At 40.9% G+C, this 12,541-nt stretch overlaps 1 protein-coding gene across 2 annotated transcripts in view; it reads left to right on the top strand.

Annotated features, from left to right (window-relative positions):
* The window catches only part of vps11 (VPS11 core subunit of CORVET and HOPS complexes), a 56,434-nt gene that overhangs the window by 26,620 nt on the left and 17,273 nt on the right, over nucleotides 1-12,541 (top strand). For both annotated transcript variants that reach the window (XM_061701960.1, XM_061701959.1), the window contains exons 11-12: nucleotides 6,496-6,657; nucleotides 6,774-6,907. In XM_061701960.1, the coding sequence (XP_061557944.1) occupies nucleotides 6,496-6,657; nucleotides 6,774-6,907 (296 nt within the window). The remainder of the gene's footprint in view (nucleotides 1-6,495; nucleotides 6,658-6,773; nucleotides 6,908-12,541) is intronic.

The following is a 12,541-nucleotide window of genomic DNA, read 5'->3' as shown; positions in this document are numbered from 1 at the left end:
GTACTACACTGGCATGCCTGCAGTCCAGACCTGTCTCCCATTGAAAATGTGTGGCGCATTATAAAGTGTAAAATACGAAACCAGAGACCCCGGATTGTTGAACAGCTGAAGCTGTACCTCAAGCAAGAATGGGAAAGAATTCCACCTCCAAAGCTTCAACAATTAGTGTCCTCAGTTCCCAAACGTTTATTGAATGTTGTTAAAAGAAAAGGTGATGTCACACAGTGGTAAACATGACCCTGTCTCAGCTGTTTTGGAACATGTTGCAGCCAGAAAATCCCAAGTTAATGATTATTTGCTAAAAACAAGAAAATTTATCAGTTTGAACATTAAATATCTTGTCTTTGTAGTGTATTCAATAAATATAGGTTGAACATAATATGCAAATCATTGTATTCTGTTTTTATTTGTTTAACACAATGTCCCAACTTCATTGGAATTGGCGTTGTACTTTCAGGTTAATTTAATGAAATTTAAAAGTTATAATTCACTTATTTGTCTCGTGTAGGGCATCATGTCTCTTTCATGTCTCATGTCTCATTTATAAATTTTAGGAAAAAATTAAGAAAAAACACTTTCAATCTCTGTATTTCTGAAGGCTGGATGAAATAAATACTTCTCGATTACAGCGGTTTTACTATTTTACTCAAACACAAGTAGTACAGAACAGGAAGTGCAATTTTAGAGAAAATGTAATTAAATCTACAGGGGAAGTTGGGGAACCAATGCAGAAGGACTTTACTACAAAAAGGTACAGATAAACATTCGTAAAGAAGTCTGAACTCATGACGTAAGTGTGAGATGAGTGGATCTGCATATATAGTGAGCGATGCTTGAACTGGGAATGAGGTGACTGCTTGTTTAAAACCAATTATTACTTGTACTTGGTTATCAGCAAGTTGTACTCACGTTGCGAATAACACAAATAGGCAGGCAGGTTGCTCCTCCCGATGGCTGGGCATGGGCGTCGACAGGTTGATTTGAAGAAAAAGGAGGAAAAAGAAAAAGCAGGGGTAGAGTGGCAGAAGCGCTTGGGAGATCTTGTTCGCCACGTGTTCAGAGAAAACTTGCGCACACAAGTCCTTCCTGCCGGGTTCCTCTTGATGGTGACACCCCCACACAAAAGTGTAGTTGGGAAGTTGCCAGAATAACTTTGTGGTCAGCGATTGTCGGGGCGGCAAGGAAGATTTGGTCGGGCCTAGCCTGCTTCCCCCACCTCGTGCTGAGGAGTGGGACTTCTTGGCTGGGCGCCAACGTCTTCGGCAGAGCAGGAAACAAGACCAAAGAGAACAAAGGGCTTCGATCTTTTGTACCAAGAAAGAGGAGTTGCCCCAAAGGCAAGAACGGGAAGGACAAACCATGCCTCTGATATTGAATTTAACTCTAGAATTATCTATGGTCTAAAATAAGAAATCAATTCCCAGGTTTTGCATTGTCTCACACACCATGGTTAATCTATGCAATGAGTGTTTCAACCTTATTTTGTGGCAAAGAACACTTAATGTCTGTTATGTAACATTTTTGTGTTCTCTGAGGTAAACACAATCACTTTACTCGGTTGACAAACAGATTTGGCAGCAGATCTGAAAGAAACAGTCATTAGTGACATTGGCATCATGATATACATTCGTGCAAAGTTTGTAAAATATCAAAACAGACATTTAGCACGGTAAATAGCAGTCATGACCAAAAAGCTTGCAGTGACTCTTAGACGCCAGCGGGTGTCTCCCATGCTCCACCAATGATCCTTGATGGAAGTTGGTTGTAATTCCTCCGGATGAATTCCTGTGAAGGTGTTGGATTTATCTTACCCAACATTATAATAAATAGACACAAAAGGAATGAAGAGGCTTGTCTCTTTTCTCATGAGGAGGGCGCATGGGAGATTGTTCAGATTACAGCCTCTCAACACGCTCTAAACAATCTCTGCCGTCGCTCCTGCATTTATTTGAAAATAGGGAGGTTTCTAAGTTTACAAGACACAACACACTAAGGGGAGGGTTTCAAGGTGAAAACATGGCACCAACATCTGCCACGTCCCGGCCACGTCCTTCTCTCTTATGATTCCTCCTGAGTCATCTTGAAGGCGAGACATCTTTCTTTCTAAAAAGTGTCCATAATACTCAAGCAAGCTAAGCAAATAAATGATAACTTCTACAATATATCTAACAGAAGGTCTGTGAGTAATGGTTAAATTTAGCCTGTCTAGAATAATAAAGTCTTATCTATTTAGTTATTTTTAACCCCAAAAATTCTTGAATAAGTGGGGACGCACCGTATTACAGACCATTTCCAAAAAGCTTGAAAATCAGGGAAAAGTTTATTTATTTCCATAATTCTATTCAAAAAGTTAAACTTTCATAGATTATAGAATGCGCCATGGCATTGACGCAATCAGCCTGTAGCATTGCCTGGGAGTTATGGAAGCCCAGATTTCCTTGATGCTTGCTGTCAACTCTTCATTGTTTATGGGTCTGGTGCCCCTCATTGTCCTCTTGATAATACCCCATAGATTCTCAATGGGGTTTAGATGCGGCGAGTAGGCTGGCCAGTCAAGCACTGATGGCATAGGCATCAAACCAGGTTTTGGTGCTTCTGGTGGTATGGGCAGAGGCCAAGTCCTGCTGGAAGATTAAATCTGCATCTCCATACAGATCCGCAGTAGCAGGAATCATGAAGTCCTCTAAAACATTCTGGTAGACTGTTGCAGTGACCTTGGATTTAAGAAAGCAGTTTACCAACACCTGTACTGGACATTGTACTGCAAATAATGACTGACTAAGGATATTTCACACTGGACCTCAAGCAGCTTGGGTTCTGTTCTTCACCCATCTTCCTCCAAACCCTTGGACCTTGATTCCCGAATGAAAAGCACACTTTACTTTCATCGGAAAAGAGGACTTCAGAACCCTGGCCAACAGTCTCGTTCTTCTTCTCATTGGCCCAGTTGAGACTCTTCCTATGTTGGCTCAGGCTCAGAAGAGGCTTGACCCAAGGAACCTGACAGTTGTAGCCCATCTCCCAGATGCGTCTTAATATGGTGTTTTTTGAAGCTGTGACTTCCGCCTTATTCCACTCTTTCTCGATCTCTGCTAGATTCTTGAATCTTCTCTGTTTGATAATCCGCTGAAGCCCACGGTCATCTCTTTTGTTGGTGCATCTTCTCCAGCACTCTGTGAACAGCCAGCCTCCTTAGCTATGAACTTTTGTGGCTTACCCATCCTATGGAGTGTATCAATGATGGTCTTCTGGCCAGTTGTCAAGTCTGCAGTCTTCCCGTATTGAACCCAACTGAGACTATTGAACCAAACTGAAGGAATTTAATGACACCTGGGGAAACCTGTGCAGGTGCTTTGAGTTTAGTAGATGATTCGTGTGTGCCACTCAGTTTAAAACATTTATGGCCTGCAAAATTTGGGCATATTTCTTCATAGTGTTCTAAATTTTTTGAATTCCTGATTTCGTGGGTTTTAGGAGCTGGAAACCCAAATTATGTAAAAATAAACAAATAAATATTTGAAATTGTTTAAATTGTGGGCCCTGAATTTATAATCTATGAAAGTTTAACTTTTTCAATGGAATTATGGAAATAAATGAACTTTTCCATGATATTCAAATTTTTGAGGAAAGAAGGGTAAACGTGTTGGAAACAGCCAACCATGCAAACGGCCAAATGCAGCAAACACAGGAATTATACAAATATAAAAACAAAACAAAAATGCAACACAAAAACGCTGCAAGAGAAAAATGCTGCAATCACAGAAAAGAAGCAGAAGTAAAAATTTAAAAACCACAAAACAAATGCAAAAGAAAAACACTGCAAACACCAACACACACAAACTTAAAAACAACTGTAAAACAGGAATGCAGGACATTCACACAACCAAACCGGAAGTACACCCAGCTGTGAGGCAACTTGGGGGCGCGATGTCCTTTCACCAAACCCTTTAGAAAGACGTGAATGGGATTCCCTGAAAAAAGTGGGCGAACTTCAAAATACTGTAAAAGATTAAGCCCAAGTGTTTAAAACGATATAAAGTAAACCGTGTATTTTCATTCTCCTCTTCTAAAGTTCACAAACTTTTTTCTAACCCACTGACGTCTTTCAAGAGGGTTTGGACGGGTCCATCATGCCCTCTAGTAGCCTCACGGTCCGATGCACTTGTGTCTTGAGTTTGCGTGTTTTTGGTGTTCGCAGCGTTTTTCATTTGCATTTGTTTTGTGGTTTGTAAGTTTTTGCTTCTGCTTCTTTTCTGTGATTGCAGCTTTTTTCTCTTACAGAAATATATTCCTATCCTGTCTTTGCAGCATTTCGCCGTTTGTCCCTGTTGCCCACAGTAAGTTGCCCAAAAAAAAAAGAGAGAAAAAATTAAGTGGTCCAAATAAATTACAAAATTGAAACAAAAAAATCAACGAACAGTTGAATCGTAGGTGCCGAACTGCGAGTATGTGGGGGTCCACTGTATATGGATATATGATGTTCCATCGCCGCATATCTAACCCAGCACACACTTCATCTGTTGACAAGTTATTTTAAAGTTTCTTTATGCGGCTTCATTTTGTCACCAGTCTTTATCAAACACTGGCACTATGTACAGTGGGGACAGAAAGTATTCAGACCCCCTTAAATTTGTCACTCTTTGTTATAGTAAAACAAATTTATATTTTGCTAAAATCATTTAAGTTCATTTTTTCCCTCATTAACAGACACACAGCACCACATATTGACAGAATAAAAACAGAATTGTTGAAATGTTTGCAGATTTATTAAAAAAGAAAAACTGAAATATCACACAGCCATAAGTATTCAGACCCTTTGCCATGACACTCATTTAACTCTGGTGCTATCCATTTCTTCTGATCAACCTTGAGATGGTTCTACACCTTCATTGGAGTCCAGCTGTGTTTGATTATACTGATTGGTCTTGATTAAGAAAGCCACACCTGTCTATATAAGACCTTACAGCTCACAGTGAATGTCAGAGCAAATGAGAATCATGCAGCCATTTTTTAAAAATAATTTTCAAATCTTTTTCCCCTCAATGTACACACAGCATCCCATATTGACAGAAAATAAAGGAATTGTTGAAATTTTTGCAAATTTATAAAAAAGAAAAAACTGAAATATCATACGGCCATAAGTATTTAGTAGAGGCACCCTTATGAGCAAAGACAGCCTTGAGTCTTTTTGGAAATGATGCAAAGAGTATTTCACACCTGGATTTGGGGATCCTCTGCCATTCCTCCTTGCAGAGCCTCTCCAGTTCTGTCAGGTTGGATGGTGAACGTTGATGCACAGCCATTTTCAGGGCTCAGGCTGGGCCATTCAAGAACAGTCACAGAGTTGTTCTGAAGCCAGTCCTTCGTTATTTTAGCTTTGTGTTTAGGGTAATCTTGTTGGAAGGTGAAACTTCAGCCCAGTCTGAGGTCCTGAGCACTCTGGAGAGGGTTTTCGTTCAGGATATCCCTGTACTTGGCAGCATTCATCTTTCCTTCGATTGCAAACAGTCGTCCTGTCCCTGCAGCTTAAAACACCCCCACAGCATGATGCTGCCACACCATGCTTCACTGTTGGGACTGTATTGGACAGGTGATGAGCAGTGCCTGGTTTTCGCCACACATACCGCTTAGAATTTAGGCCAAAAAGTTCTATCTTGGTCTCATCAGACCAGAGAATCTTATTTCTCGCCATCTTGGAGTCCTTCAGGTATTTTTTAGCAAACTCCATGCGGGCTTTCATGTGTCTTGCACTGAGGAGAGGCTTCCGTCGGGCCACTCTGCCATAAAGCACCGACTGGTGGAGGGCTGCAGTGATGGTTGACTTTCTAGAACTTTCTCCCATCTCTGGAGCTCAGCCACAGTGATCTTTGGGTTCTTCTTTACCTCTCTCACCAAGGCTCTTCTCCCCCAATTGCTCAGTTTGGCCGGACAACATCCCAAACGTCTTCCAATTAAGGATTATGGAGGCCACTGTGCTCTTAGGAACCTTAAGTGCAGAAGAATTTTTTTTGTAACCTCGCCACAATTCTGTCTCTGAGCTCTTCAGGCAGTTTCTTTGACGTCATGATTCTCATTTGCTCTGACATTCACTGTGAGCTTTAAGGTCTTATATAGACAGGTGTGTGGCTTTCTTAATCAAGACCAATCAGTATAGTCAAACACAGCTGGACTCCAATGAAGGTGTAGAACCATCTCAAGGTTGATCAGAAGAAATGGATAGCACCAGAGTTAAACATGAGTGTCATGGCAAAGGGTCTGAATACTTATGGCTGTGTGATATTTCAGTTTTTCATTTTTAATAAATCTGCGAAAATTTCAACAATTCCGTTTTTTTTCTGTCAATATGGGGTGCTGTGTGTCCATTAATGAGGGAAAAATGAACTGAAATTGATTTTAGCAAAATATAAAAATATTTTACTAAAATTGCAATATAACAAAGAGTGAAAATTTAAGGTGGTCTGAATACTTTCCGTACCCGCTGTATTTCGGTTTCAGGCCAACTCTGAGGAATTCATTCCAATTTTTGCCAACAACCCCTGGGAACTCAAAGCCTACCTGGAGCACATGATTGAGGTGGATCCCAATTCTCCTCAAGGTGTTTATGACACACTGCTTGAGCTCCGTTTGCAAGACTGGGCACATGAACAGGATCCTGAGGTCAGCTCAACACACTCAATTATATGAAGAGTTATGAACTGTTTGTTTTAGTGATTTATTTTAGTTGGAATACAGATATTGATGATCTCATTTTTATAAACATGAATTGTTTGCAGAGAAAAAAGATCCTGCAGGGTGAAGCTTTGTCACTCCTTAGAAGTGACAATACTGTGTTTGATAAAGCCCTGGTCCTCTGTCAAATGCACAATTTTAAAGAGGGTGTCCTTTACCTGTATGAGAAGGGCAAACTGTAAGTAAAAGTCTGCACATACAACACATGCATGCAAGTGAGTGTTCATGTTGCAAAATAGCCATAACATGTTTCATTGTTCATCATGACTTATGACCTATTACTTCCCGTTGCAACCCTTGCCGGAGTAAAGCAAGGCAAAGCAAATCTATTTATATAGGGCATTTCATACACAAGGTAACTCATTGTGCTTCACATGATTAAAAGCACTTAAAAACAAAGAAAGAAACAGCTTATAAACATTTAAAACAAAGAAGAACAAAATATAAGTACAATTAAAACAGCGTACAGTGTAAGAAATATCATTTAAAAGTGGAAATGCTCTAAATATCATGAGACAAAGGAAGAGTTTTTAACCTGGACTTTCACACTTGGGTCTGACATCACTTCTGTTGGAAACTTATTCCATTTGTGTGCATCATAATCGCTAAAAGCTGCTTCGCCATGTTTGCTTTGGACTCTGTGCTCCATTATTTGACTTGAGTCTGTCGATCTCAGAGCCCTACTGGGTTTATATACCATTAGCATTTATTTGATGTATTCAGGACCTAAACTATTTAGTGATTTATAGACCAGGAGCAAAACTTTAAAACTGATTCTAAAGCTGACTGGGAACGAGTACAGAGACTTTAGAATTGGAGTAATATGTTCTGTTTGTTCTGGTCAGAACCCGAGCTGCAGTATTCTAAATGACCTGCAGCTGTTTAATGCTCTTTTGAGTCCAGTCAGAAGACCATTACAATCGTGAAGTCTACTTGAGGTAAAAGCATGGATGAGCTTCTCCTGGTCTGCTTGGCACAGGCAAGCCTTCACTCTGGATATGTTCTTCAGATGGTAGGAGACAGTTTTAGTAATTGATTTTATATGACTGTTGAAGGTCAGGTACACCAAGGTTTCGGACTTGGTCTTTGGTTTTTAAAGAGAGTGACTCCAGGTATTTAGTAACAGCAATCCTCTTTTCTTTGTTGCCAAAAACAATTAGCAGAAAGATTAAGTGTATGACTTTTTTTAATTTGTCATACTGAAGCCTACTACAGCTATTTACAATTTCTTTTTTTAAAATAGTGACAACTTAAAGATCGTGATCTTGTTCTTTCGGTCACGAACTGCAGCTCGTGACCATAGGTGAGGGTAGGAACGTAGATCGACCGGTAAATTGAGATCTCTGCCTTTTGGCTCAGCTCCTTCTTCACCATGACAGACCGTTATAGAGTGCATCACCGCAGACGCTGCACTGATCCGCCTGTCGATCTCCTGCTCCATATTTCCCTCACTCGTGAACAAAACCCCGAGATACTTGAACTCCATTTGGGGCAGGATCTCCTCCCTGACCCAGAGAGGGCACTACACCCCTTTCCCACGAAGGACCATGGCCTCAGATTTGGAGGTGCTGCTTTTCCACGCAACCGCTTCACATTCTGCTGCGAACTGTTCCAGTGAGAGTTGGAGATCACGGCTTGATGAAGCCATCAGAACCACATCATCTGCAAAAACTAGCGACGTGATACTTATGTCATCAAACCAGACCCCCTCAACACAGGGATGAAAACCACACTGCTCCTCCTGAATCTGAGATTTGACTTCCTGAAGGACTCTCCTCTCCAGAACCCTTGAATAGATGTATTCCATTTGGATTAATTCGGTATTAACGTGTCAATTTCGAAAGCACTATTAAACACATAACACTGAGAGTAAAAGCAGTTGATAACACAAAAATATTTTAAAAACAGTATAAAAAAACAGAGTAATAACTATAATAACACCGGAATGTGTGAACCGTGATATAGCAGGGGGGCCTCTTGAATACCTGGAAGAGAGTGTGGGAGAGGTCCTCCTGGATCAGGGGAGTCGTGCTGCGAACCTGATCCTCATACAACCCCAATTCCAATGAAGTTGGGACGTTGTGTTAAACATAAAAAAAAACAGAATACAATGATTTGCAAATCATGTTCAACCTACATTTAATTGAATACACTACAAAGACAAGATATTTAATGTTCAAACTGATAAACTTTATTGTTTTGAGCAAATAATCATTAACTTAGAATTTTATGGCTGCAGCACGTACCAAAAAAGCTGGGACACGTGGCAAAAAAGACTGAGAAAGTTGAGGAATGCTCATCAAACACCTGTTTGGAACATCCCACAGGTGAACACGCTAATTGGGAACAGGTGGGTGCCATGATTGGGTATAAAAGGAGCTTCCCTAAATTGCTCAGTCATTCACAAGCAAAGATGGGGCGAGGTTCACCTCTTTGTGAACAAGTGTGTGAGAAAATAGTCGAACAGTTTAAGGTCAATGTTCCTCAAGGTACAAAGGAATTTCATCTACAGTCCATAATATCATCAAAAGGTTCAGAGAATCTGGAGAAATCACTGCATGTAAGCGGCAAGGCCGAAAACCAACATTGAATGCCCATCACCTTCGATCCCTCAGGCGGCACTGCATCAAAAACCGACATCAATATGTAAAGGATATCACCCCATGGGCTCAGGAACACTTCAGAAAACCATTGTCAGTAAATATAGTTCGGCGCTACATCCGTAAGTGCAACTTGAAACTCTACTATGCAAAGCAAAAGCCATTTATCAACAACACCCGGAAACACCACCGGCTTCTCTGCGCCCAAGCTCATCTTAGATGGACTGATGCAAAGTGGAAAAATGCTCTGTCGTCCGACAAGTCCACATTTCAAATTGTTTTTGGAAATTGTGGATGTTGGAAAAGAACCATCCGGACTGTTATGGACGCATCGTCCAGGTTTTGGAGAAACATATGCTGCCATCCAAGCAAGGTCTTTTTCATGGACACCCCTGCTTATTTCAGCAAGACAATGCCAAACCACATTCTGCACGTGTTACAACAGAGTGGGTTCGTAGTAAAAGTACTACATTGGCCTGCCTGCAGTCCAGACCTGTCTCCCATTGAAAATGTGTGGCGCATTATGAAGCGTAAAATATGCCAACCGAGACCCCGAACTATTGAACAGCTGAAGCTGTACATCCAGCAAGAATGGGAAAGAGTTCCACCTCCAAAGCTTCAACAATTAGTGTCCTCAGTTCCCAAACGTTTATTGAATGTTGTTAAAATAAAAGGTGATGTAACACAGTGGTAAACATGACCCTGTCTCAGCTTTTTTTGGAACGTGTTGCAGCCATAAATTTCTAAGTTAATAATTATTTGCTAAAAACAATAGTTTATCAGTTTGAACATTAAATATCTTGTCTTTGTAGTGTATTCAGTTAAATATAAGTTGAACATGATTTGCAAATCATTGTATTCTGTTTTTATTTATGTTTAACACAACGTCCCAACTTCCCTGGAATTGGAGTTGTAAATAGTAGTAGATTAGATAGATTTGTGTTACAAAAAGGAATGTGTGAGGACCCTGGCGTTGGTTGTTAGCTGCTTTTCCCTCCAAGTACAAAAGCTTCTCTGCACAAATAAAAATTATTTTTCCCCACTACAAACTTCCGTTGATCTGTGTTTTTTTTTATTAACCTAACTAATTACACACCAGAATCTTTGGCAACATCTTCACTGCTCCACCAGCTCTCAGTGGATGTATACTTGATCCTCCCAGCTTTTCTCCCCAAGCTTTTCACTGCTGCTTGAAAGCTATTGACACTCAACCAACTCGCCTCGTGAAGAGTCTGTCACTGGGTTAATCTTCTGTGAGTTAGCTGGCTTGCAAGCTAGCTTCTTGCCATACGCCACTGCTATCACCAAGCTGGAGAAAACGAATGCTAACAGCTCACACCACCATCAGCCTATCTTCTCTTTCTTTGCGTCCTCTGTTCCTGCATCGTCCCACAAACAAATCCAGAAACTGTTCTTCCTCAGTGCTCAGTCCTCTTCAAACTCCTTGCTCTAGATCAGTGGTTCTCGACTGTTGGTACACTGGGACGGACATTTCCCATTGTTGCAAAGTAGCAGCCTACTTTTAATGAAGTTAAGAACATCCATTCATCCATCCATTTTCCGTACCGCTTATCCTCACTAAGGTCGCGGACGGGCTGGTGTTTATCCCAGCTGATTCTGGGCGAGAGGAGGGGTACACTCTGAATTAGTTGCCGGCCAATCGCAGGGCACATATAGACAAACAACCATATGCATTCACAGTCACTCCTACGGGCAATTTAGAGTTTTCAATTAACCTACCGTATATGTTTTTGGGGTGCGGGAGGAAACCGGCGTACCTGCAGAAAACCCATGCGGGCACAGGGAGAACATGAAAACTCCACACAGGGTTGGCCTGATTTGAACCTGGGTCCTCAGAACTGTGAGGCAGATGTCCTAACCAGTCGCCCACCATGCCGCCAAGTTAAGAACAATGAAGCATTTTTTGGTTTGTTTGAAAAATAACCATTTGAAATGAGAGTGACATACCACCAAAAGCATATTCCTCACCAGGAGACTGAGCTGCACTAATATATATATATATATATATATATATATATTTGTTGAATAAGAACATAATTAATTTAGGAGAAAAGAATAAACTGGAAGCGACACCTGCGTTACTTCCGCTTTAGCTTAATTTTAAGTTTAATCGTTAAAATCAAACTAATCTGTATTGTAAAGGGGAACCACATCACTTTATGTGGATAAAATTAAGTACCCGGGGGGCATGTCAAAGAGGGACGGAGAAGACCACACCCACCAGCTTGAATCTTGTCTACAAATTTGATAAAATGGGTTTAAAATCATATTTGAAGATAAAATAACCTCAACTTGCTACTCTCTTTACTCAGAGGTCAAGCATATCGGACTGACTGTTTACTACTTTAGTTTTGGCAAATCAACTGCTTATGGTTCAAATCACATTTCATGCTGCTCGGAGTCAAATCAAGACAAACAATTCTCAAAATCTCGCAATTGTACTTGTAAAGTTGATACACTGACACAGATATCAAGTCATACATTTGGAAAATTCATGCAGAGTTCGTGAAATATCAAAACATACATTTATCCTTGGTTAAACATCAAATAAGAATCCCCCCGTTTCGACTTTGCAGTTCCTCTCGACGCCAGCAGGTGTCGTCTTGCCCAACAATTGTTCCTATTCAAAGACAGCTGGTCCGGTGGCAACATCTGGGGACCTTTGATGCTTGGGAGTTCAGACTTCGAGGGTAGATGTTAATTAGTTTAGGGTCCACGAGGCGTCTCCTTGGGGCTTTTTTTTCTGTCAATATGGGGTGGTGTGTGTACATTTGATGAGGAAAAAAATTTACTTAAATTATTTTAGCAAATGGCTGCAATATAACAGTGAAGCAATTATACTGTGTACACACACATACTATACTAACATGTTCCATTTGGGTCCTTGGTATGCCTCTGAACTGTAATGAAAAGCAAATCATAATATGACTCATAATTTCTTACTAGGTGTCCACAACCCACCCAAAATGGGTTCGCGGCCCACTTTTGGATCCCGACCCACCAGTTGAGAATCACTGCTCTAGATCAGGCTGCTGTACCTCCTGGTCAGCTCGCCTCCGGCTGCTGGGTAGCTTCACTGGGCTCTCCTCTCCATCATCGCTGGACCAATATGGCACTGGAATATAGCACCCCACAACTTTTAAATTGACAACTACTCTACTCTGGCTTGCGTCACCACCATAAAAAATCAC

This window comes from Phycodurus eques, chromosome 17 (genome assembly GCF_024500275.1).
Source record: "Phycodurus eques isolate BA_2022a chromosome 17, UOR_Pequ_1.1, whole genome shotgun sequence".
NCBI classification, from domain to species: Eukaryota; Metazoa; Chordata; class Actinopteri; order Syngnathiformes; family Syngnathidae; genus Phycodurus; species Phycodurus eques.
The sequence above is the reverse complement of the archived record's forward strand: the minus strand, read 5'-3'. Positions and strand labels throughout refer to the sequence as shown.